This window comes from Lonchura striata, chromosome 3, assembly GCF_046129695.1.
Source record: "Lonchura striata isolate bLonStr1 chromosome 3, bLonStr1.mat, whole genome shotgun sequence".
NCBI classification, from domain to species: Eukaryota; Metazoa; Chordata; class Aves; order Passeriformes; family Estrildidae; genus Lonchura; species Lonchura striata.
Window position 1 is genome coordinate 1,367,078 of NC_134605.1, and position 21,993 is coordinate 1,389,070.

Genomic DNA, 21,993 nt, shown 5'->3' on the forward strand with positions numbered 1-21,993 from the left:
CCCAGTCTCACCTACTAGCTTTTCAGCACAGCTTTCAGTTTCCTTTCTCCCCACTAATGCTCTCTGAAGAGGGTTTAACCCCTAAAGCACCAAAGCAGGATGTCACCCTCAGCATGGAGGTTTTATTCCACCAAGGGGAGGGCTCAAATAAGCACTGCTAGAGTCTCAGCTATATAAAGTTTTATTTTATCCCTTTCTCCTCTGGCCTGCCAATGGGAATTGTAAAGAATGTTTTCCTCCAGTTTCCATAAATCACTTCATTCATGCCAAGTGAAGCAAGGACGTGATATCTTTTTAGACCAACTGATAGAGTTTGTAAAGTCAGACATGCTTGGGGGCTTGCACAAGACTTTCTTTGGCTCTTGATAAAGGAATTTCATAGTTTCTGACCATCAAAGCTTAAGACAATGTTGTCTGCTTATTCTTTACAGTTCAAACCATCTCTTCCCTCCTTCAAGCAACCCGTTTCATGCTTGCATTAGAGGGGTCTGTGTTGTATGTCTTAAGATAGAAAATAACATTTAAAAAAAAAAAGAAAAAAGAAAAAAAGAAAAAAACATGCTGTACAATACCAGCATTTGATCCGAATCAGTTCTATTCACCTCAAAACTTTGCTCCTAGCCTTTCCAAGCCAAACCTCCTGCTGGGAAAACAAAAATGCCAAACTCAAAAGATCAGCTTGACCCAACAAAATGAGACAAACCCACCCCATCCCAGGTGTCAAAAGAGAGTTGTCCAACCAAATCATACAGCTGTGACAAGGGCAGCCAGGCAACACCAACCCATCCAAATGTGGCACACCATGGATAATGTTCATGGAAGGTCTTTCATGCATCTGTTTTGGCTGAGCACCAACCTCAGCCAGATGTATTTCTGCTGCATTTTCATCCATTTGCTGAACATAATTTTGAGGCCAGATGCTGAGAGTTGAGACTGGACTTCACATTGTTGTTGTTGTTGTAATAAAGGGTGCTGCAGGGTTTTGGTCTGCAAGTGAGTTTTCAATGTTTCTTAGGTATGTGGAACTAGAAAGCTGAAGAAAAACAATGGAAAAGCTGCATCTTTCTGGAGATTGGGGCGGGGCGAGTTACTTGGAGATCTTCCCCAATATTATCTACCAGTTGGCTCCAGCTCTGGAAGAGCCAGAACCAAAAGCTAAACCATTGTTGCTGAGGAAGATTCTACTTGCTTTTTTTGCCCATTTAGGGCGATTGCACGCGCCTCAGCGCCAGAGAAACTCTAGCATTGTTTGGGAGTTGTCTTTTCTTAATTGAAAAACAAAAGTAGTATATTTTTTTCTCTCATTTGCGTGTCATTTAGCTTCCTTTTATTGGCTCTGCATGCTCTTCAGACAGAGATGGGAAAGAAGTGTAGTTGGGGCTCAGTAGAAGAGATAATCAGCCTGGAGTGGATGGTTCTCTGGAGTCAACCCTCAGCGATTAGACCCAGAAGAGTTTGTGCAATGCCTGTGTCTCTGAGCCCACTTAGTGATGAGAATCCTTTGCTCTCCAGAGGACAGAGGTAAGTGCAGGTTGTGAGAGGAGCCTTGTGTTTATTGGTTGTGCTTCTGACACTTCAACACCACCAGACTGTTTATGAAGTCTTTAATAATCAGCACTTTGGCATAGAAAAGCACCAGATATGTAAAAAGTGAGAGGAAAAGTGGTTTTGCTCACCTAATAACAAAAAAAATAACCTTTAATTTTAATTTCCAAAGACTTTTAACAATTAAGTTTAAAATAACTCTCAAGACTGAAAGCTCATCTTGGAAATCAATTCTACAATGCACTAGGTCCTCCCTGCTTGTCAAGGCAGACAGGAAGGAAAAAAAAGGAGGAACTGAACCCCAAGAGGAACAGTGGAAAAGGGTTTTTAAGAAGTCACATTTCCACTCACAGATTTATGCCAGCCCCTCAGTCAGTCTAGGGGATGAACAGCTTATTAGAGGTGAGGTTACTTTCAGAACACCACGTTGCTGAAAAAGGTAAAAGCATCAAAATCCCCGAGTCCACAGGCAACCATTCCTCTCCAGGCAGCCGAACACTGAAACACAGGTGTGAACCACAGGGGCTTGTGCAGGAAGAGGAGTTTAAAGCAGGACCAGTTACTTTCTGAAATCTAAGGTAATTAAAACCACAGGGGGGTAAAAAAGGAGAGAGAAAGAAAAAGGCAACTTGGGGGAATTAAAATAAAATGTTACTTTACATGTGTGCAGGGAAAAACCCAACAAAACCCCACAACACAAAAACTCCCCCATAAGAGCCCCCAAAGTGCAATGAGAGTGCTGAATTTGTACACTTCAGTGCCCTAAGTTTCACAAACCCCAGATGCAAGTGACCTTCACCAGGTTTTCTTGGAGAACCTATGCAGTGAATTATGGAAGTGCTTTCTGGGTCACTTCTGGCACATGAAACGCAATTTGCCTTCCCTCCATCCTTCACTCCTCATCCTTGAGGGATCCATTGGTTATATCCTGGCCCAATGGTAGTCAATGGGTGTTTTGTTACTGACCTCAGCAGAACGAGGATTTGGCACAGATAGCTGCAGGATCAAAATAAAAAGGCCTTTTATGCCAACTGGGTTCAACTGTTCAAGGGCCAGATCCTCTGAGATCAGAACCTAGCAGAGGCAGGTTGGGCTGCTGTGAGGTATTTCAATGCTGCTGGACCCAGCCTGAGGGACCGCCTGAACTTGCAACCAGTCTCCACAACTTCCAGGTAACTGTCCCCTAGAGCTAGGGAGGCAAACCAGCAAACCTCCCTGTCCCTGTTTCCACATCCCCAAGGCCACAGCAGAGAGGGAGAATGGACACATCTGCAGAAACCTCTTGGGGCAGGACCACGGGCTCCCCCACTACGGAAGGATGCTCCTTGGCCTGCAGGATCCTGGCAGAGCACAGCGAACCTGCCCCAGCAGGTGGAAGCGCAGACATCTGAGAGACTGGCACCTCCTCCCATTCAAAGTTACAAAGGAAAAGCAGAGGGCAAAGCCAGTGCAGCCTCGCTCAGAACTGGGGGGAGAGCTGAGCAGCCCAGGTGTGCGGAGCTTTAACTCCAGGGCTGGAGCAAAAACCAACATGGACTTTCAGAGGCAACAGGCAGAGCTGGGTGGAAATGGCCCCTCCTTGGGGATTTCATCTGCTGACAGCGAGTGTTTAAAGGCTGGCACGGCGGCATCCCGGAGCCGGGACAGCCTGTTCCCTGCAGAGCTGCACGGCCACGCTGCTGTGCCGTGCTGCAGCTGGCCTGCAGGGTGTGAACCGGCCAGTCCGGATGGGGGGGTGGGGTGGGAGTGTTCTTCAATTTTTTTTTTATTTTTTTTTTTTTCCCCACAAGGCCGCTTTCTCGGGAGCCGATGCACTTTTTACATGTTGGAGTGTACTGCATCCACGCTGCCTGGCTAAAGGGGACTCCTGACAACGCTGCCTGGTAAGAATTGTGTCTCTTGTCACATGTGAGTCAGGAAACAAATCCCCAAGCCCCCAAGAGAGGCAGAGGGAATGGAGCTGTGCAGGGGTTTCTGTCCTCTCCAGAGCCAGTGCTCAGACATTCCATATTTACAAGGTTTGTTTTCCCTGACACATTTTACATTAATTCTGGCTGCCCTTTTTTATTTATTTTTTTTTTTAACTTCGTGAGGTTTAATAAGCACTTACAAAACTCTCCTTTAGAGTATATAAAAAAATTGGCCTCCTGGGCAGCTCTCTGCTTCCAGAGAGTACAGGGGATTGTTTTTACGTTTGCAAGCCTTCACTGCAAGGCTGTCAGTGCCAGCAGTAACTCTAAGTGGCAGGTATTTCTCACACATATTTTACAGGGACCTAACTCTTCCCCATCTCCTGTGGTGGATGGGTAAACCTCAGCTCTTCCAGAAGAAACAGAGAAGCAAGTAAAGCTCCTCAGCACCCCAGTCCTGCACTTAGCAAGAAAGGCAGCTCCTCTCTCCCTTCAGAAACACAGCTTTAGCCCCCTGCTTTAGGCACTTCACCCAGAGTGAAAACTGAGCGAAGAGCAGCTAGCAAGCTGAGTGACGGGGGTCTTTTCTCCTCTCCAGTTAAAATCAAAATAAGATGGAAAACCATAGTGGGTGGTTGTTAGAGGGTATTCTGAGTAGAACTTCAACAGGGGCTGTGTAAGGAAACCTCTGGCAAACAGGAGACAACAGAGGAAGCCCAGACTCTCATTTGAGAAGCGTCTGAAGTCATGCAGGTCTCACGGGGTTTGCCTCTGATACCCAGAGCCTGGAGTCCCCAGGTCCCCGAAGGAGTGCCCATGTTAATCAGAGAGTAAGGTGAAGCCTTCCCTAGCAAATAAGCAATGCAATTATAAAGCCAGTCAATAGTGTAACGCCAGCCAACGTGTTCCAGCGATATTTTGAAACTGTAATCTGATCCTACTGTTTCCATCCTCGTGCCTTGCCTGCTCTCCCTTGTTGCATACTGTACTATTTGAGGCCCAGAGGGCAAAGCAAGCTCTTGCTGTTTGCTCATGATCAGAAACTGCGTTTGGAGCGGGAGCTCTGTGTGCACCGCCCACACCACTTTCCTGAGAGTTTCTTCAACTTGCAGCCTGCTGAAGAAGCCCTGCTAGAAAGATCTCTGCAAAACAACCAAAAACGCAAACTCCACTTCTGCCTTCAGCTTGCAGCTCCTTTTCACCAGGCTAAAAAAAGGCAAAGCCGCAGTCCAAGGCAATCTCTGACTCTGCAGCGTGTTAAGCCTTGCAGGAAACATATGCTTCTATTAAATTGGAAACAGTTTCTAATGCTGTCAGTTTGCTAAATGTAACATGTTCCCCTGGAAGAAGCGGAGCGGTTTTAATGTTTTTGACTAACTGCGCACATCCAGAGTACCTCTGATAAAGCTGGAATGGGCTCCAATAAATATAGCTTAGAATAAATTACTGCCTCATTAAGTAATTGTTTGGAAAAAGGACAGCAGGTTTTCTAGATTATAGCTGTGTTATTAAGGGTGTTTATAATATTAGGAATTCTATCAGGATAGCAGAAGTTAATGCAGGTTTAAATCAGAGAAGCACTTGTTAGCTTGTTAAAGCATTAAAGACTGCCCTGGCAGAACCAGAAGGTGGACGAGACCACACAGATTCTGAGTATGGACAGCCAGCAAGGCACACTGCAAACCACTGTGAGGCTGAAGGCAAGAGCAAAAGCCCTGGGCAACTCTGACAACTCCACTTCAGGGTAAAGCAAGAGGGAGAATATACCTGGGTAACACACCAGGGTTGAAAAACATTTATTTGATATTCACATACACGCAGGCAGTTGTCTTTACTGGAAAAAAACAGAACAGGTTTGGACTGCCCAGCAGAAACTAATTTCTGTCTCAAAGATCTCAAAGCCAAAATGTCAATCCTCACATGTTCTGCTTCAGACAGGACTTCCCATGTGCTTCCTTATAAAACAGTGCCCAGAAGATGCAAACAAGCCCCCAGCCTGCCCTTTTTTGGTCTCGTCCTTAACTGGAAGCTTTAGGAATCCCACTGTCCACGACTGCCAACCCTGCCACAGCCCTTCACAGGCCTGGTGCCGACACGGCCCCGCTGACCACCAACCACCTGCTCTGAGCCAGATCAGGGTGGAGCTGTGCCCCTTTCCACTGCCAGGGGATGCTTTGTTAGGGCTACCTACTGAGGGGACAGAGATTTTCCAGAAGATGGCAAAGCTGCCCTTATCTCAGGTCACCTCTGTGCCAGATCTCCTTTACCTCCTTTCCCAGGATGGCTGCACACACGGTCTGGTCACAACAGGAGCCACCACCAGGAGCCTCCTCCCTGGGGTTCAGCTTAGCTGGGCTCTGTGCTTCGAAGAGCCACCAAAAAGAGCCAGGCTGAGGCTGTTTTGAAATTTGGGTCTCCATGTGGCAGTGTTAAGGAAGCAGCCAGGCCTGCCAAGTGTGAATTGGGTTCTGTTGTGCTGTGGACACATGGGCTCAGCACTCTGCTGAAGGACCAGGAGCTGCTTTACACACCTGGGCATCAGCAGCAGGAAATCAGAGCTGCAGTAAAGCAAACCAGGCACAGCACCGGGCCAGATCCCCTGACTTCACTACGTGATTAACTGATTATTCAGCAGCCTCTGCTTGTCGACTCCCAAAAAATATGCGAGGGCTTCTCCACACAAGCCTCCCTGGGATCAGCCCAGAAACTCTTCCTGCTCCACAGCACTGTTTCTTCCCACAAGTGCAGCACTCTGGGCCTCCCTGCATGGAAGCAGGAGGTGCTGGCCCCAGAGGCAGGACCAGGACACCACGAATTCCCGTGTCAGAGGGCCAGGAGCCACGCTGCACACAGCTCCGTGCTGGGAGAACCAGAGCCATCTCCTCATGAGGTGGAGCAGCAGCAATTAAGATGGCTGTGTACTGCTCCAGGGCCCAGTTCAGCCAAGACTGCCTTCCATTCCTTCCCACTGCAGAGCCAGCAGGCACAGGCACAGCCTAAAAAGAGACACCTCGCTTGTAAATGAAATCCAAAACAATCCGAAACACCTGGAACAGCTACCAGAAAGTGGCACACACACACACACAGACCCACACACTCCCTCTTCACTGCTAAAATTCCACGCCTGTAATGACAAGATGCTACTGGTCAGGCTCAAAGGGAGAATGATGAAATAGCCAGCCCTGCTGTGCATCCCTCCTCCCCTGCACTGGCTCACAGAACAATGGACATCCCTGGTGGCATGCACGTGTCACGGGCTGCCTGGTATTTTTAGGGACTGAGCACTGCACACCCATCTCCACTGGACCTGTGCAATTCCTGCAAAGGTTAATGAGAATTGTGTGTGCACCCACCCAGAGACGAGACCCCCTTCGTGTAGAATAAGGGAGTTTTTCTCATCTATGTATAATTAGTTTGTTTGAATCCTATCATAGCATCTTTTCCCCAAAGATACCTTGCTTTTCCCCCTTGTCACAGACCCTTAATAAACACATGGTGGTGGTTGGTGGGGGGGGGGAACCCCCATACTACTGAAAGAACTGAATGGTTTGCCAAAAAAGTAGGTTATTGCTCTGAAAACAGTGTTGAATAAATTATCACAGTCAAACTGAAAAGCAGCAAACGGCAGGAGAGAAAAATAGGAGAAAGGAAAAAAAATCCTCAGAAGAAATACATACTGCAAATGCACCATACAAATCTCAGCAATGACAAGTCATTTTTTCAGTCAATCTGGCCTGCAGATTTCATTTGCTAACCAGTTTTGCACTACTGAGGGTCAGGAGAAAAGAAAGGTGTTTCCCTGGCATTTTTTAAAGTAGCTCAAACAGCACATGAGTTGTTTCCAACATTTTTGCTTAAATGAAATGAACGCAACCCTGCAAACAAATACATTCTGTGAAAAAGAATCCACTCACCTCACAAGTTTCTCTTAAAGAGCTGAAAAAGTTGTTCTTCACCACCAATGAAAACAAAACAATTTTTTAAAACATAGGTAAAATTTGACACGAAAGTTTGCTCAGATGGTGTTAAATGATGTTGGACAAGATGATAACTGCTGGCCTTTCAGTCCAGTGCACTAAAACTCCTGCATTTGTTGAAATACAGCATGTGTTTCCATGTCCTACAAAGGAGCCTTCTGAAAACTGATTAAAGGGAACTTTGGCTAACCTTGAACTATTCCCAACCTGTACCAGCCATGAGTTAGAGACAAAAGAGATTCCATTTCTCGTGGCACCTGCTTGTTCACAATAAAAATTACTACACCAAAGCGATGTTCTTTAAAACAGCCACCATGGGACCCGTGTCTCTTCTATGTGGAGTAAGTTAAACATTTTCAAGTAAATCATTTCAGCTTAGATGGAGGTTCTCTTTTAACAGCATATTTTGACAACACATGTATTAAGTGTAACATGTATTTTGAAGCATGTTTAGGACCAATTAATTAACACAGAACAAAAAACTTAACCACAAACTTAGATTTTGGAAATTGGGAGCGGAAAATACAGGAGGAGAACAGCTCAGGAAACTAAATGTCTGAAACTTTATTTCATATTCAGTCAGGCACAACCCACTCACCTCACCCATGATAGTACTATACTGATTTTCCCCACAATTAAAGTCCTCATCCAAGCAGACACACATCACGTGTGTGCCTCTGCCAGCAAGGGGAAGCAGAGCAGCCACAGGAAGCTTGACATTGTGTGTCACACACAGAGAAAATATTCTCCCTCTTGTATTCATTCACAAGCTATTTGTGGAACAGTTTAGTTGGGGAAGGAAAGTGGAAGGGTTCAGAAGAACTAATTTCACCAAGCAGATGGAACAGGAGGGGGTAAGGGGGAGCCAGGTCCCAGCAGGGTAACCCAAGCAGGTTTTTGGACCCCTGGGACACCAGCATGGAAGTACCCTGGTCAAAATCCCTGCGACCAGCCAAGGCACTGCTCCCACACAGGGCCAGGAGCAGGCAGGAGACCCGACCTGCAGCAAATCAGGCCATGCCAGAAGTGCTGAAGTAGAGTGGCTTGTCTCACACGAGGCCCACAGAGCAGTGAGAAAGCAAAATGTAACCACCACTGCTCAAAAAAAACACTGTGGTTTGCACACAAACGCTAGTCTCCTATCTTGATGAAATGTATATTTGAAAAATATGCAAATGATATGCATGCACGTGGATGTGTACCTACTAAAGGCTTTTTTTTCCAAGGGAGAAAGAGCCTGTAAAAACACATGAAAAGTAAAGTTTGCGGAGGCACCGGAAGATGATGATGATGAATTTCTGAATTAGGATTTAAAACTTCATTTTGCAGCTACCTGAAGTTAAGACAAAGCTGCCTTTAGGCATCTCAAACTAGTCAGACCTGCTATAGCAGTTGCACAGTCTGCTTCAAATATGCCCTCCACGCTCCTTTCAACCTCCACCCCAACATATATCCGCATAGTTTACCTCCAATCATGGGTGGTTCTTGCTATAGCACAGTTCACTCAACCTTACTGCCTGCCTGGCACGACAGGAGGGTTTTTTCAGAGTAATGTTACAGGCTACTATAAGAATCTGTACAAAAACAGCCAATAATTGCCACATTTCCATTAAAGGTGAGTGCGGTTCAAACAGCTCATGGGTTTCTGGGGTGGGGTGGAAAATCTGGGATCACGAAAAACAGTTTTAATTGTTACATCTGAGGAAGTATTAGGGCAAGTTTAGATCTTTCCACTAATTCAGGACTCCTTGAAAAAGGGAACTTCTTTTTTCTGCTACTTCCATATACCACCCAGTTTTCAAAATAACATTAAAAGAAAACAACCCATGTTTGAACTTTTCTCTCTGTATTCTACTATATCAAGAATTCAATTTTTATTCTAACTTCACTGAAAACAACTGTCAGATGAAATCCAACACACCTTACTGGTGTGAAACAAAGTAAACAGGTTCTGGCTTCTAATAATTACACAGACTGAGACTCATGTCATTCAATGCCACTTAAAACTCAATTCCAGAGTGATATTAAAGAGAAATTTTTCTTTAAAACCACTGGTACTCAAAACACTGCTCATGTTATACAGGTTGGAACTTCAGACGTTCTATGGCAACACCTCTGATTTTAGGATTATTTTATTTTTAACACCTCCAAGATGAGGAGGGTACCAGACTTGGCTCCTCATTTGAAGACCAGTGGTCTGACCTAACCTAATGCAGGGCCCTGAGCATGGTTTTAATTTCACTGCAGCAGCCTGAATCCAGTGTCACTCTGACGTGGTGGTGGCTGCTGTCTCACCTGAGCTAGATGAGCCTCCACCCTCAAAGAAGGGACACATGAAAACCAAAAACTTGCTCTCTGGTGACTTGACAGTTTCTTGGGGCCTTTCAAGCCTTCCCACCCCTAGTCACAGCTTAAAGCCCTTTCTGAAGGCCCCTGAGGCTGCACCCAATGCCCCTGGAGACTGCCCCAAGTCTCCCTTGGAAATGCCCACTGAATCGGGTCTTCCCCACCCCGAAAATCCCCTCTGCTCTGGAGGAATGTCCCAGGCAGCACATCTTCACAGCTCCTCCTGCCACTGGCAATGACAGCCAGATCTGACATGCTCACCAGGAGCCGTGGGGGAGGCAAACGTGGTGGCAGTGCAGCTTCTACTCTGTGTGACACACAGCTGAATGCCCACACAGCCAGGAGACAGGACAGGGACACACAAGGCTGTTTCTCCCAATGAACCTCTGCTGTCTCCCAGCCACACGTTTGCTTTGGTCCTCAGCTTGGGCTACACTTCAGCACACCCAAGAGCAACGTTAGCACAACATTTACCTGGCCTTGCCTTCCCCAGTGGTGTCGAACAGCTGAGCATTGTTATCTTATTTTTGTTATAGTGTTTGCACTGGTAATGCTGAACAAACCTGAAGCCTCCATACAGCAAACACAAAAATTGACTCTGTTTATAAAAGAATTGAAGAACTAACGCATGTTGAGTCTCTCTCCATTTATAGAAAACAGGCACCTCTTCATGACAGCAGTTTCTCTGACTGATGAAAGTTTAGAAATCAAAAGATGTGGCAGAAAACATGCTATTATACACCCCTGAAGAAAATGAGTGCTGTGCTCAGATTGGCAAATTTCATCTTCCACAAACCATTAATTAGCAAAAGATTCATCAAGACTAAAGATCTCTGCTTCGTGCCAACCTGCTCACATTGAAGCTGGACCTTGCTCTCTCCTTTGAAACACTCCTGATCTTTGGACTTGGTAACTGAAAGCTGCTATTTCTGGCACTGATTCGTGTGCCTGTTAAGGAACCACTGCAACTGGAGCTGTCTCCTTGTGAGCCACTTACACTACAGAGCTGAGTTAAAAGAAGGTGTCTCTCTTGCTACCTGGCCCTTGTAAGAAGTAGATCACCAGAAGACTACTTGCACTTTCAAAGGGCTGCATTCTCCTTGTTTGACAGATTACACTTTAAGATGTTACATAAAAGCAAAAATAGTCACAAATACTTTGGATCACCTGTCTAGTGTTAGCACTGCCAGAGATGAACTGTGCCAGGAGTGCTTTACATCAGTGCGAAAAAAATCAGAGTTCCTAAAAAAAAAAAAAAAAAAATGTTTTCCCAATGAAATATTTATTGAAAAACTAAAAGCAGCTTGTGTGAATGATGGCAAAATCCTTCAAACTAGATATTGCATAAAACCTGCTGTACTTCATGGAAGATAAAAAAATAAATTTTGAATATGAAGTTTGAGTGTTTCCTTGCTATTAGAACATTATCTCAAAGTCCTTGATGCCTCTCAGGCAAACAATTTGAGCACTTGGTATATTTATGTTATTATTTCCCCTGTGAAACTCTTTATTTCATCTTTCCCATTAAAAAGAGAAGGTGTATAAAGGAACACAATTACAACTCTTAATAAATCAGCACCTACAGATGTATTTAATGCTCTTTAAGACAAAACCTGAGGGACCTATGGCTATCAAGTTTCTTTTTGTTTGTTTCCAATCAGCTTCAGAGAAATCAGCTCGACACAAAAATCAAAGCAGTGTTTTTAATATGCACAAAGTCTAGCTTCGTTCGTTCAGCAGTCCAATCCAGTTCCTGCAGAAAAGGAGTGGGTGGTTGCTGCTACCAACTTAAATGGAAGCAGGATCAGTCACGCGAGGAGGGATATCTAGAGCTGTTACATTGGATGCTGCAATACTTGCCTGAACAATGGAAATATTCCGAAGGAATGCTCTTGGATACCTGTCCAGCAGCACAAACTCCTACTCCTTCTCCCATCTGTACCACCACCACTGGTTCATTATGTTAAATCAGAGCCCGAAGACACCATCCTATTATGTAAAATGCATGCATTTTAACTTCAGCCAGAAAGGGCTACTTTCAATTTACGCTGCTAAATCGGTTGGCTAATTTCTATAGCAATCATTTGAAAACACAATTCATTTTTACAGCTTGTTTTGCCATGTGAAAGCTTCCTGTGCCTTTAGATGCAAACTGAGGTGCCTCTGTCAATTCCATACCCTGTAAAAAGTCCATAAGACACAGGAACCTTCACTTGTGCAGATGCATGCCTAAAATGATCAGAATTTAAAAAAGGCAGAAAGCGTTGTTTGAGCTCACACACACTGCACGTGTGCACTCATTGGAGAGACACAAATATAAAACTGGTGTTCGGGGCAGCCAAGCTCTCTGCCACCGTTGTTTGAGCAATAGTGCATTCTAGAATGGCAAAATCCAGCACTCACTGACGGCAGCGAGAGTCACCCTGATGACTGCACCAGGCAGCAGATGAAAAAGCCTGGATTTCCCTGCTCCCGAGAGCCTTGGATCTGTCTGAGCACACGCTGCCACACGCAACAGCTCTGGCGTGCTGCACTGAAGTTCGGCTGAAGAAGCTGACAGCCCTCCCCCGGATGGAGATAAAATGGGCAGATTCGCTTTATTTTACACCAGCAGCTGACCCACAGCTGTAAATCAGCCACCAAGGGGCCCACTGGACAGCACACAAGCCTCTCCATAGATTTCCAACTAAAGTGGCCCTGGGTTCTCCGGCTGTGCGTCACAAAATGCAAGAAATGACAGCAGGTAACTGTACTCCTATTTTCATGCTTAGGAAGAACTTATTTTTCCAGATCCTGATGTGAGTTAAAGCAGAAGTGGCACCGCAAAAGGATTTTTTCTTCAAGTGTTCATCCACCCCGAAGAAAATCCTAATAAATATACATTTTTGCCGTCGCTTCCAAAAGATGAACCACGTAGGTCACAAAATCCCCCCCAGACGCCTCTATCTCTCCGTGCTGGCGGTGCTCCCAAGGAAGACCCATGCGCGCTATTGCTCCGGGAAAAGACAGGCTAATCCCCAGCCCTAACACCAACCCCTGAAAAGGGCCGGGCAGCGGGGCCAGCCGGCTCCTGCCCGGCCATATGTCAGCTTTGCTTCAGCGGAGTGAAAGTCCCCCCCAAGCCTTTTAGCTGCCCCGGCACGACAGCACGCACTTTTCGGGGCTCCCCGAATCCGCCGCTCTCGCTGGGAGAAGGGAGCCGGGCTGCAGCCCTGCTCCGGGCGCACACGCGAACTTACCGGGGCGGCGCGGCTTCCGCGGCGTCCGAGGGAGCCCGGCTCCGGAGAGCACAACCGGCCGCACTACCGGGGCCGGCACGGCCACCTCGATAAAAAAGTATATTCCAGCTCCCCGCACCTGCTTCGGCTCGGGATCCCCCCGCATCGGCGGGGGAGGGGGCGGATTTTAAGGTCAACTTCGCCGCTCTCCCTCCTCTGCTCATCTCAGTACGAACCCCCTCCCCACCCCGGAGGAGAGGGGGAGGATCCCCGCCCCGGGCTCCTCTGCCCGGGGACCAATTTAAAGGTAGAGATAAAACAAGCCCCGATGACTCGCAAAGCCAGAGGGGGGTGGGGGAGTGTCGCCGCCCCGTGTCCCGTCCACCCCCGCCCCCGATGCCCCGCAGCCCCCCAGCCCCACTCACCACATGCAGCTCCACCTGAGAACTAAAGCATGGAGAGGGGGAGGTCGGAAACTCTCGCCCTAGAGCAGCTCCATATGTCGCTCCTCGCCGCGCCGCTCCGGGGAGGGGCCGGGTGGGATGCGGAGGAGGAGGAAAAGAGGAGGAGGAGGAAAAGAGGAGGAGGAGGAGGCAGGAGCAGGCGGCGTGAGGATTTAAGCCTCCGCTCTGCCCCGGCGGCTGCGATCACGCAGCATTATACAATGGAGGAGGAGGAGAGGAAGGAGGAGAAGGAGGAGGCACCACCAGCCCCGGCTCCCAGCACTTGCCGCCAGCACTGACGACAGGGGCGGCTCCGGCGAGCTCCTCACCCTCCGGCCCGCGTCAAAGCTCCGCCTCGGCCCCGGCCTTCCTCCCCCGCCCCCCCAACCCCCGCGGCTGCTCCTGCTGCTCCTCCTCCTCCTCCCCCGCTCCGGCTCCCCGCGCTGCCCACGCGTGCCCCGGCCCCGAGCGGGCGGCGCGGCCCCCGCAGCCGCCGCGGCTTCCCCGGGGAGCGCCGGGCCGGCACAAAGGCGGGTGCCAGCGCGCCCCGACCGCAAATATGACAAGTATCCCCGCTATCCGGTGGAGGGGACCCGGCCGGGGCTGGCCCCTGATTGTCCCGGTACGAGCCAAAACTCTCCCCCCCGCAGCTCCGGGCAGCCCCCGGCCCGGCCAAGCGCAGCAGGGTGGAGGTGTGGGGGAAGCCCGGAGCGCTGCCGGCCGCCCCCCGCCCCGGGACCTCACCTGGGAGCCGAGGGAGGCGCCGGCCCCCGTCCGTGGAATCCTCGCTGCTAATTTGGGCCGTGCAGGTACCAGCGAAGCACAAAAATGAGGCCAAACGGAGATGTTCGAGCGCGCCAAGACTTGGGGGAAGGAGGGAAGCGCTCGGCACCAGGCGCTATCTGGAAAGAAGATGATTATTTTAAGTCACCTCAATGATTGAGTTTTGAAAGGGGCTGTAATCCCAGCCGGCGCTGTTAAAGGCGATTCAAACACCTTATAGTTTTGGCTCTAGCCCCAGCAGGCATCTCGGATCGTTCCGGCCTTTCATGTTCCACTAAACCGGTTGTACTTCGGGACAATAAAGCTTTAAGACCTAATATAAAGGCGATTATTAGTCATTAATACCACAACTCGTTTAGGTATTATGCTCAAAACGGTCTGTAATGATTTCAGATCAATCAAGATGATGGTCTTGCTAGAAACTAAGTTCCATTTTCAGTTAGAAAACCGAAAAGGAAAATGATACCTTTGGAATAAAGGTTTCCTTACCGTGGAAACTGTATCTGAAAAAAAAAAAATCCACAAAGGAAAAACATCACCAAACAATTAAAATAGCGAATCTGCCAAAATAAAAGGAGACTATGTGCTGATTTTTTTGATTCTTAAAATTGGAATTGAAAAGGCCCCATCAAATTGATGTTAAAACACCAGGACTGGCACTTGAGCACTTTGCTGAACTCACTGAAAAGGACGGAAAGGGCAGCAGATCTAAAACCTGACGTTCTATTCTGCCGGTGTGGAGGCCTCAGCACACCTCTCCCTTTCCATCCTTGCCATCAGGCATTCCTTTGAGGAGATCCAAGCTCTCTCAACCCGTATCTATGGCACAGAGTTAGCGCTAAACCAATCTGCAAAGCAATTCACGAGCCATTTACTAGATTTTGACGAGTGATTTGCGAATTGCCCAGGAGCTGGCAAACATTAAAACCAGAATCTCCCTGGCTGGATACCTTCCAGCAGCAAGGCACTGAAATTTGGTCCTTCTGCCTGGGGAAACGAGTCTCTCCCTGCAATTACCAGCGTCACAATAAAATCACTAAATAAGAGGAAAAGGTTCATCTTCTTTAGAGCCTGAGTAATACCTGTTCAGTGGGCTTCTGCCTACTCAAATGCCACAGAGAATATTTGTAATACTTGCACATTGCTGGCTGGGTTGTTTGGTTGTGGGTTGGTTTTTTTGTTTTTTTTTTTTTGTTTTTGTTTTTTTTTTTTTTTTTTTTTGCGTGCCAGATTCACTGAATTTCGGGGCCCCATTCCACCCTCCTTTGGAGCAGATTTGTAACCCGGCGGGATCTGGCCTTGCGCAATCGCGGCGGGGATGCGCCCAGCCAGCAGCGCCTGCCTTGCAGAGCTCAAAGTCCGCAGCAGGTTCACAGTCCCCGTGCCTGGGTGTGTGCACGCTATCACCGGCACCAGAGGCACAACCACAAACATTTGCTAAATAAGCAGCTGGGCTCCAGCCCGATGTGCACAGCCCCGCTCTTGCCATGGTAGAGTCGGCAGTAAAAAGCCTGAGCCGAGTTTTAAACGCTTCTGACTTCTCTGGGTTGCTCCAATTTTACAGCAGCATAAGAAAAAGCTCGCCGCCCCTTCTGTTTCCTACTGTAACTCTCCCGAGTCTTTCTTGGCAGGAGTTTACAGTCACGCTGTAACTCAGCTTGTGCCTCTGAACACAACTAGTACAACCTGCATCCACACTCAGAAGCACTCCCAGCTGAGCATAGGTCACGATAGGAATCGATATGAATAGAGCTCCTTCCTGTGCTTCGTGCCCAGCACAGGCTCCAGCGCGGCGGGACGAGCTTGGGCTACGCAAGGGGAATAATCCCGCTGCCGGCTGCTCCTCACATGGCCCCGCACCTGACTGAGCGAGACCTTTCTGGCCAAGAAACTCTGCAGCTCCGGAGGAGCCTGACCCGAAGGTGTCTGCAAGACCCAAATGCAGTTGGCCCAAACACTTCAGTAAGCACGGGGAAGCAGCCTGCAATGGAGCCACAAGATGCTGTGCTGTGTGTCGGCAGAGGTTTCCAGAGCCAGCGGGAGTGGGGGAAAGCCTGAGCGTCTGCAAGGAGCCACCCAAAATGCATTCCATTTCAGAACCATGCATGCATGGGCTTCCCAGGGAGTAGTAGCACAGGTTTAATTGTGCAGCCGTAGCTTTGACAGAGGCCCTTGAGCTGCTGACATGTGAAGATGACACAGTAAAAGAGAAGGAGCTGAGCTGAGTCTTTCTGCAGCAGTACCGACCTGGCTTGGCTACAGGCATGGCCTGAGTGCAGCCCTGTCTTTGAGCAAGGATGGTCAAAGCCTGTCTGATTGAGGCCCGGTCTCATGGAGATCATTCAAAAAACACCTCTGCATTGAAGATAAATAAATGAACAAGGTAATAAATGAACAAACAGAAATCAAAGATTGGGAAGGGGGAAACAGACACTGGACTTCATAAATCAATTAATTAGAAACACTACAGACTGCCAGGTAATCTGCCCATCAACACGCGTGCTAATTAGGAAAGAGCGGCAAAGTTTGTGCTGGAATGTTGGCATCCCTTGCACTTTTCAAAAATAGAGGGAGTGAACTGCTTCCTATGCTTCTAATTGCATCCTTGGCCTTTTCCTTTCTGATTGCGGTACATATGAATACTATGAGATTTCATCAGGTAATTGTTCAACACAACTTCATTTTCTCCTTGGATGTTTTTGCTTTGGTGCATGCAGAAGCTAGCAGGCCCACCAGAGCAGACAACTTTTTGCAAATCAAGACCCCCTCAGCACTGGTACCTTGGGAGAAACTAGACAAAGGGCCTGCCTACAGCCAGAGCTGCTTGTTCCTCTTGGGCAGCGAGGTTCTCCTGGGTAAGGAGAAAGCACACTGCAAGCAAAGGCACAGTTAAACACTGCCCACGCCTCGTGCAGTCTCTCTTCAAGCTCAGCACTGACCTCCAGGAGTAGGGCCCTTCTCGTGTGAGGCTCAGCCACAAATAAAAACAAGTTCCTCAGTAAAAAAATGGGGTGCTGCATTACTGCACCTGTACACAAGCAGGGAGGGAGCTGCACCTGGGAGCTGGGCTGCTTTCCTTGGGATTTCAATGGCTTTGTCTTCTTTTTTTGCTGCTGCTACTCTTCCACTCTAACAAGGCTGCCCCATGTGTCCCAAGGCACAGGAGTCAGTAAAAACCAAATGAAGGAATGCTCTACCCCTTCTCACTCCAGTTTTAGCTCTTTTCCCCTCGTCATTTTCTGCTTTAGTTCATATTTTTCTCCTTTAATGTTTTTGTGGCAGTAGGAGAAACACCATTCCCTAGAATGCATAATATGCTTAATTATCATTCTCGGTTAGTTCTCCAGGAAAAAAAAAAAAAAAACCTACAGGAGAAATCAGTTTAATTAATGAGTATGACCAAATGCAGCCTTAGTTCTAATGCAGTATCATATATTATATGTCCAGTTGGGCAGTTGATCTTCTTTGGGTAAAATGAACAGCGATGCAAAAAATGAGGGAGCTCATGAATCAATATTCTAAGTGCAACTAACCCCTTTTGTATAGTTATTCTAAGCTTCCTACAGATTTTGATGACAATGTCAGTTCCCAAATACTGCTTTTGGCTTTGGTAATGCAGGATCAGGCCTGCACAGTCTAGTAATAGGAAGCTATTGCTTGGCAGTACCAAGGGTTGTGCCACATGGTAAATTCGTTAAGTAATTAAGGGAAAAACCCCAACTCTTAACTCCAGGATTGCTCTCAAATAGCCATACCAAATAAAAATCCCCAGTGTGTATGAACGACAGGGGTAAGCAAGGTTTCATCTGATTGTAAAATTTGGTGATTTAGATGTTTTTCAGAAGGGCTACTCTTCACATACTAAATTATTAAGGAAATATTATGGAACAGGATTATCAGGAAAGAAAAAAAAAAAAAAAAAGCAGTGTGCATTAGCTGGCTTAGTCAGAGGAGGTTTTGCTGCATTCCTCATGCACGGAGATGACTCCCTCCCTCTGTAATTCCCTGCGCACTCCCAGTCCTCTGGAGACTGTTGGTGTGCATCATCCCTGCTCCAGCTGAAAGACTGTCCTCTGACAGAGGTTCAGGCTGCCTACCATTGCTGTGGATCTCCTCACATCTTCCTGCCTTTTCATAAAAATCTGTGCTCCTTTCCAAATCCCGTTCAGGCTGCATCCCCTGCAAAATGTGCTTCATTCCTGGCCCAGGCCAGACTGTTCACACTGGCACTGCCTGTATGGCACACAGGCTCCTAAAACAGTCTCCCCTTTCCAATCTTGCTTCTTGTGACACAGTGAATTGTACTCTGCACTGAGCTGAGTTTTAAACAATTTCAGGCTGCTTTTCTTTCCCTTTCAATGCTCACTCTGCAGTCTCTATCAAAAGCACAAGTCATTCTTTTCTGGAACACTTGGTTACTTTTTTGAAGAGAGGCTATGCTGATGTCCTGATATTCATCTCACACCAGGGCCAGTGGATCACGGGGGTAAAAAATCTGCAGATAAAACCAAAGCTTCTGTTTTAGAGCTGAGGAGGCAATACTTCTAATCAAGAAAAAACACAGAAACAGTGGGGAAAAAATAGAGATGGCCAGTCTTCAGGCCTAATTAACCACTGGTGTAAACAGATGTCGCTGCAATCAAGCCAGAAGACTTTGGGCCACCCACCAGCCTTGAGCACAAACCCAACACGAGCCTGAAAATCTTAACAACGTGCAAGCCACACACACTTGAGCACAAAGGTCACCACCACATCCCCAGTGCTGAGGGACCACCTGCTCCTTGCTCACCAGGGGAGAACAGCTCTACTGCTCTGCTTACCCTGCACAGACTGCAGCCCTCTCCTGAAGCAAAGCTACTCCTACAAAGCTCTCCGTGGAGCCATACATTTCTGGAGCACAGATGCTCCCCACACTTTTCCTAAAAGCTCTTGAAACCTGAAAGAGGCCTGGGTGCATAGGCAGGCCGGAATATGTTTAGCACTGCTCAATCCTGCTCAGATGCCAAAGGCTTGATAGACCAATGGGGCCACCAGCAGGGTGACCAGAGGCTTCTAGAAGTGGATGTTCCTGCTCAGATTTGTTGCATTACAGCATTGTACAACATTTACAAGGAGTTGGAGGCTAGGAGGGCACAACTGAAATGGTGTTGTGGCTACAGTGCTGATGGAGGATGTCACACAGCATTTCAATATGTTAAGCAGGACTTAAACCATGTCACTGGAGTTAAATGTGTTTGTGCTCAGATGCATTACCAGAAAAAAAAGCAAAACAAAAGCCAAACCAACATCAAGCTGTCTCATCCTTATTTATATGAAAACATGAGTTAATATATGGACATCCAAATGAATGCACTCACCCATAGCTGCTTTTGCTGTCTGGAATACAACCTGTAAAGCACATTAATGCTTCTATGCAGATTTGGGGGCTTGGGCCTATTATTTAAAACTAGTTTCTGCAGCTTCTTAGAGCCTCTAGATTCAAAGAATACTTACCAAGACAGAGGATTTTTCAAAGTAATTCAAATTTGCAAAGATAAATCCTTTCTCTGGCTGTCCCAGGTGCAAAATTCTTTACAGATGATGTTTATCTGTACTCCTTTCAGACAGAGGTTTCTGAGGGTCTAATTTTAAGTAAACAGTAAGTGACCTACACCACTTCTTTACAAAAAAAGCAAAAAGCTAAAACCAACAAACCCAATAAAACAGAAGTTGAATCTGTAGGGCCAAATTCAGAAGAGGAAGAAAAAAAAAAGTAGCTGGCAGAAAACCTAGCACAAGAACATCAAATGTAGCAGCATTAACTCCCACTGCCATTCTGTTCCTCTACAAATAATTGAAGTTCATACAGAACTGAACTCATTGAGTCAATGCAGTGAATGCACAAATCTTTCTGTTTTAACCCTTCACAAATTGTGTAACTCCTTAGATTATGTGCAAAAAGGAGATTAAAAAAAAAAAAAAAAGACTGAATGAGTACATCAGATGCTTTTAGTGACTATGCCTGTGGTAATGATTCATTTTGTCTTTCTACATTCCCTAGTGCTAGCATGGCTAAGAGTCAGCAGAAGCTCATACTGCATATGCAGGTAAACAGACTGTGGGTGATGTCTGCATTTCTTAACTCTACCTAAAACCACCCCATAACCGTCAGAAATGCATTTTATCTTTCTGAAGAAAAAGGGAACTGCACAAATTAATTCAGGTTCTCCTCTAACCTTTTTTATATGTTATTTTACTTTCAAGGAAGCTGTTCATTTATAGTGACCATTAGCCAAAGGCTAAAAGAGGTTTACACCTAATTAGTATTCCCAAGCAAGGATAAAACATTAAATCACTGCAAACCCACCCAGCATTTAGGTCCTACCAACAGGACAAAGGAAAAAAACTGAAAATCCATCATTTATCATCAGAGTCCCCTTCCTTTCACACCTCTTAATGGTCTCTTTCTTCCTCCCACAGTGACTCTGGGGTGCTAATGTCCTTGAAGAGGAAAGGGGCAGCTCTCCTGTCTGGTCACACCCATAAGACATAGCATGTGCAGGAATTTACAGGGATGCAGAAGAAAATAGTAGGGGAAGAAAAGAAAGCAAGAAAGCAAGCAAGAAAGAAAAGAGATGTCCTGAGCAGGGATGGCATGGCAGTAGGGAAGAAGGTGCTGCATGTGGCATAAACTATGGTGGCTTTCTGTGACAGCCATATAAGCAGGTTGCTCAAACAATAATAATTGTCCCTTTTTATTTTTATTTTAGCCTTGGTGAGGGGGCAAAACAGAGACATAATTGGAGTACAGAAGGAAACAAGTCAAGGTAAAGGAGTGGACCCACGAAACGAGGAGGATGAGCTGCATTCCCACTGATGGTGCTGCTACTGAGTCCAGGGTCTTCTCTTGTTTGACCACTGGACAGCAGCAGGAGAAGAAAGCAACACGAGGTGTAGCACTGAGGTTTTCCCTGCTTCTTCTCCCAGCCACAAACTTCCCCAGCAGACGTGGCATGGGCAGAAGGCTCCCAAACCCCTCTGTCTTTCACAGAGATCCACTTTCCTACAGAGGTTCAACTCTGCAAACCAGTTTCTGTCGGATTCATTTGTAGAAGGGAAGGTGCCAACGACTGAGCTGTAACTCCTGCCCGCTGAGTGAAGTCTCTGCCCACCCAGAGCAGCCAGCCCCAGGTACTGCAGAGAGGGGCACCACCAGAGCTTTTGCAAGAGCTGGGCAGAAAGAGGCACCCTCTGCCAGAGGTTCACAGCAAGGGGCCAGCCAAGCCAAGGAGGGATGATTGTCCATCTGCTATCACTCATGCCCCAGTGCATTTTCTAGTCATCCACACCCAGGGACATTCCTAGTGCATTTCCTGCTAAGCAAAAAAAAGTCATAATAAACACCAGCTACTTTGCCTGCTTACCTATTACCTACAGTAGAGATAATCTTCATGTTAAATCTTTCTTTTTTCTTTTTCCCTCTGAATCTGCTTTCTGCTAACTTTACTGTACTCTCGCTGGATGTTCAGACCTGCCACAAGAGCAAAAGAAGTTAGGCAGCTGTCAAAGTGATGATAATTTGACTCCACACACATACCCAAATACTATTGCCAAGCAGGTCAGCATACAGAAACTTTTTGCTGGCAGTGCTCTTCAAAGAAACCCTTCTCTGAGCAGCTGGGAAAGTGCAAGTGCCCGCTCCTCACTCGACCTGTGGGGTTCATAGAAAGAACTGCCCCCAAGAACGTCAGTGCATTACTCCTGCCAGCAAAAAGGGAGGCCTGGCATTTGA

At 47.1% G+C, this 21,993-nt stretch overlaps 1 protein-coding gene across 5 annotated transcripts in view; it reads right to left on the reverse strand.

The window, feature by feature from the left end:
- Positions 1 to 21,993, reverse strand: part of SERTAD2 (SERTA domain containing 2) — a 78,606-nt gene that overhangs the window by 8,599 nt on the left and 48,014 nt on the right. Inside the window, exon 2 of one of the 5 annotated variants that reach the window (XM_077781839.1) lies at positions 14,184 to 14,341. Coding sequence is in view for 1 of the 5 variants with exons in the window: in XM_021555850.3 (XP_021411525.1) it covers positions 13,018 to 13,220 (203 nt within the window). In the remaining 4 variants the exon portion in view is untranslated. Of the gene's footprint in view, positions 1 to 10,945; positions 12,963 to 13,017; positions 13,353 to 13,421; positions 13,723 to 14,183; positions 14,541 to 21,993 lie in introns of those variants that run through there. The other 4 variants (XM_021555853.3, XM_021555852.3, XM_021555850.3 and 1 more) reach the window with 4 other exon arrangements.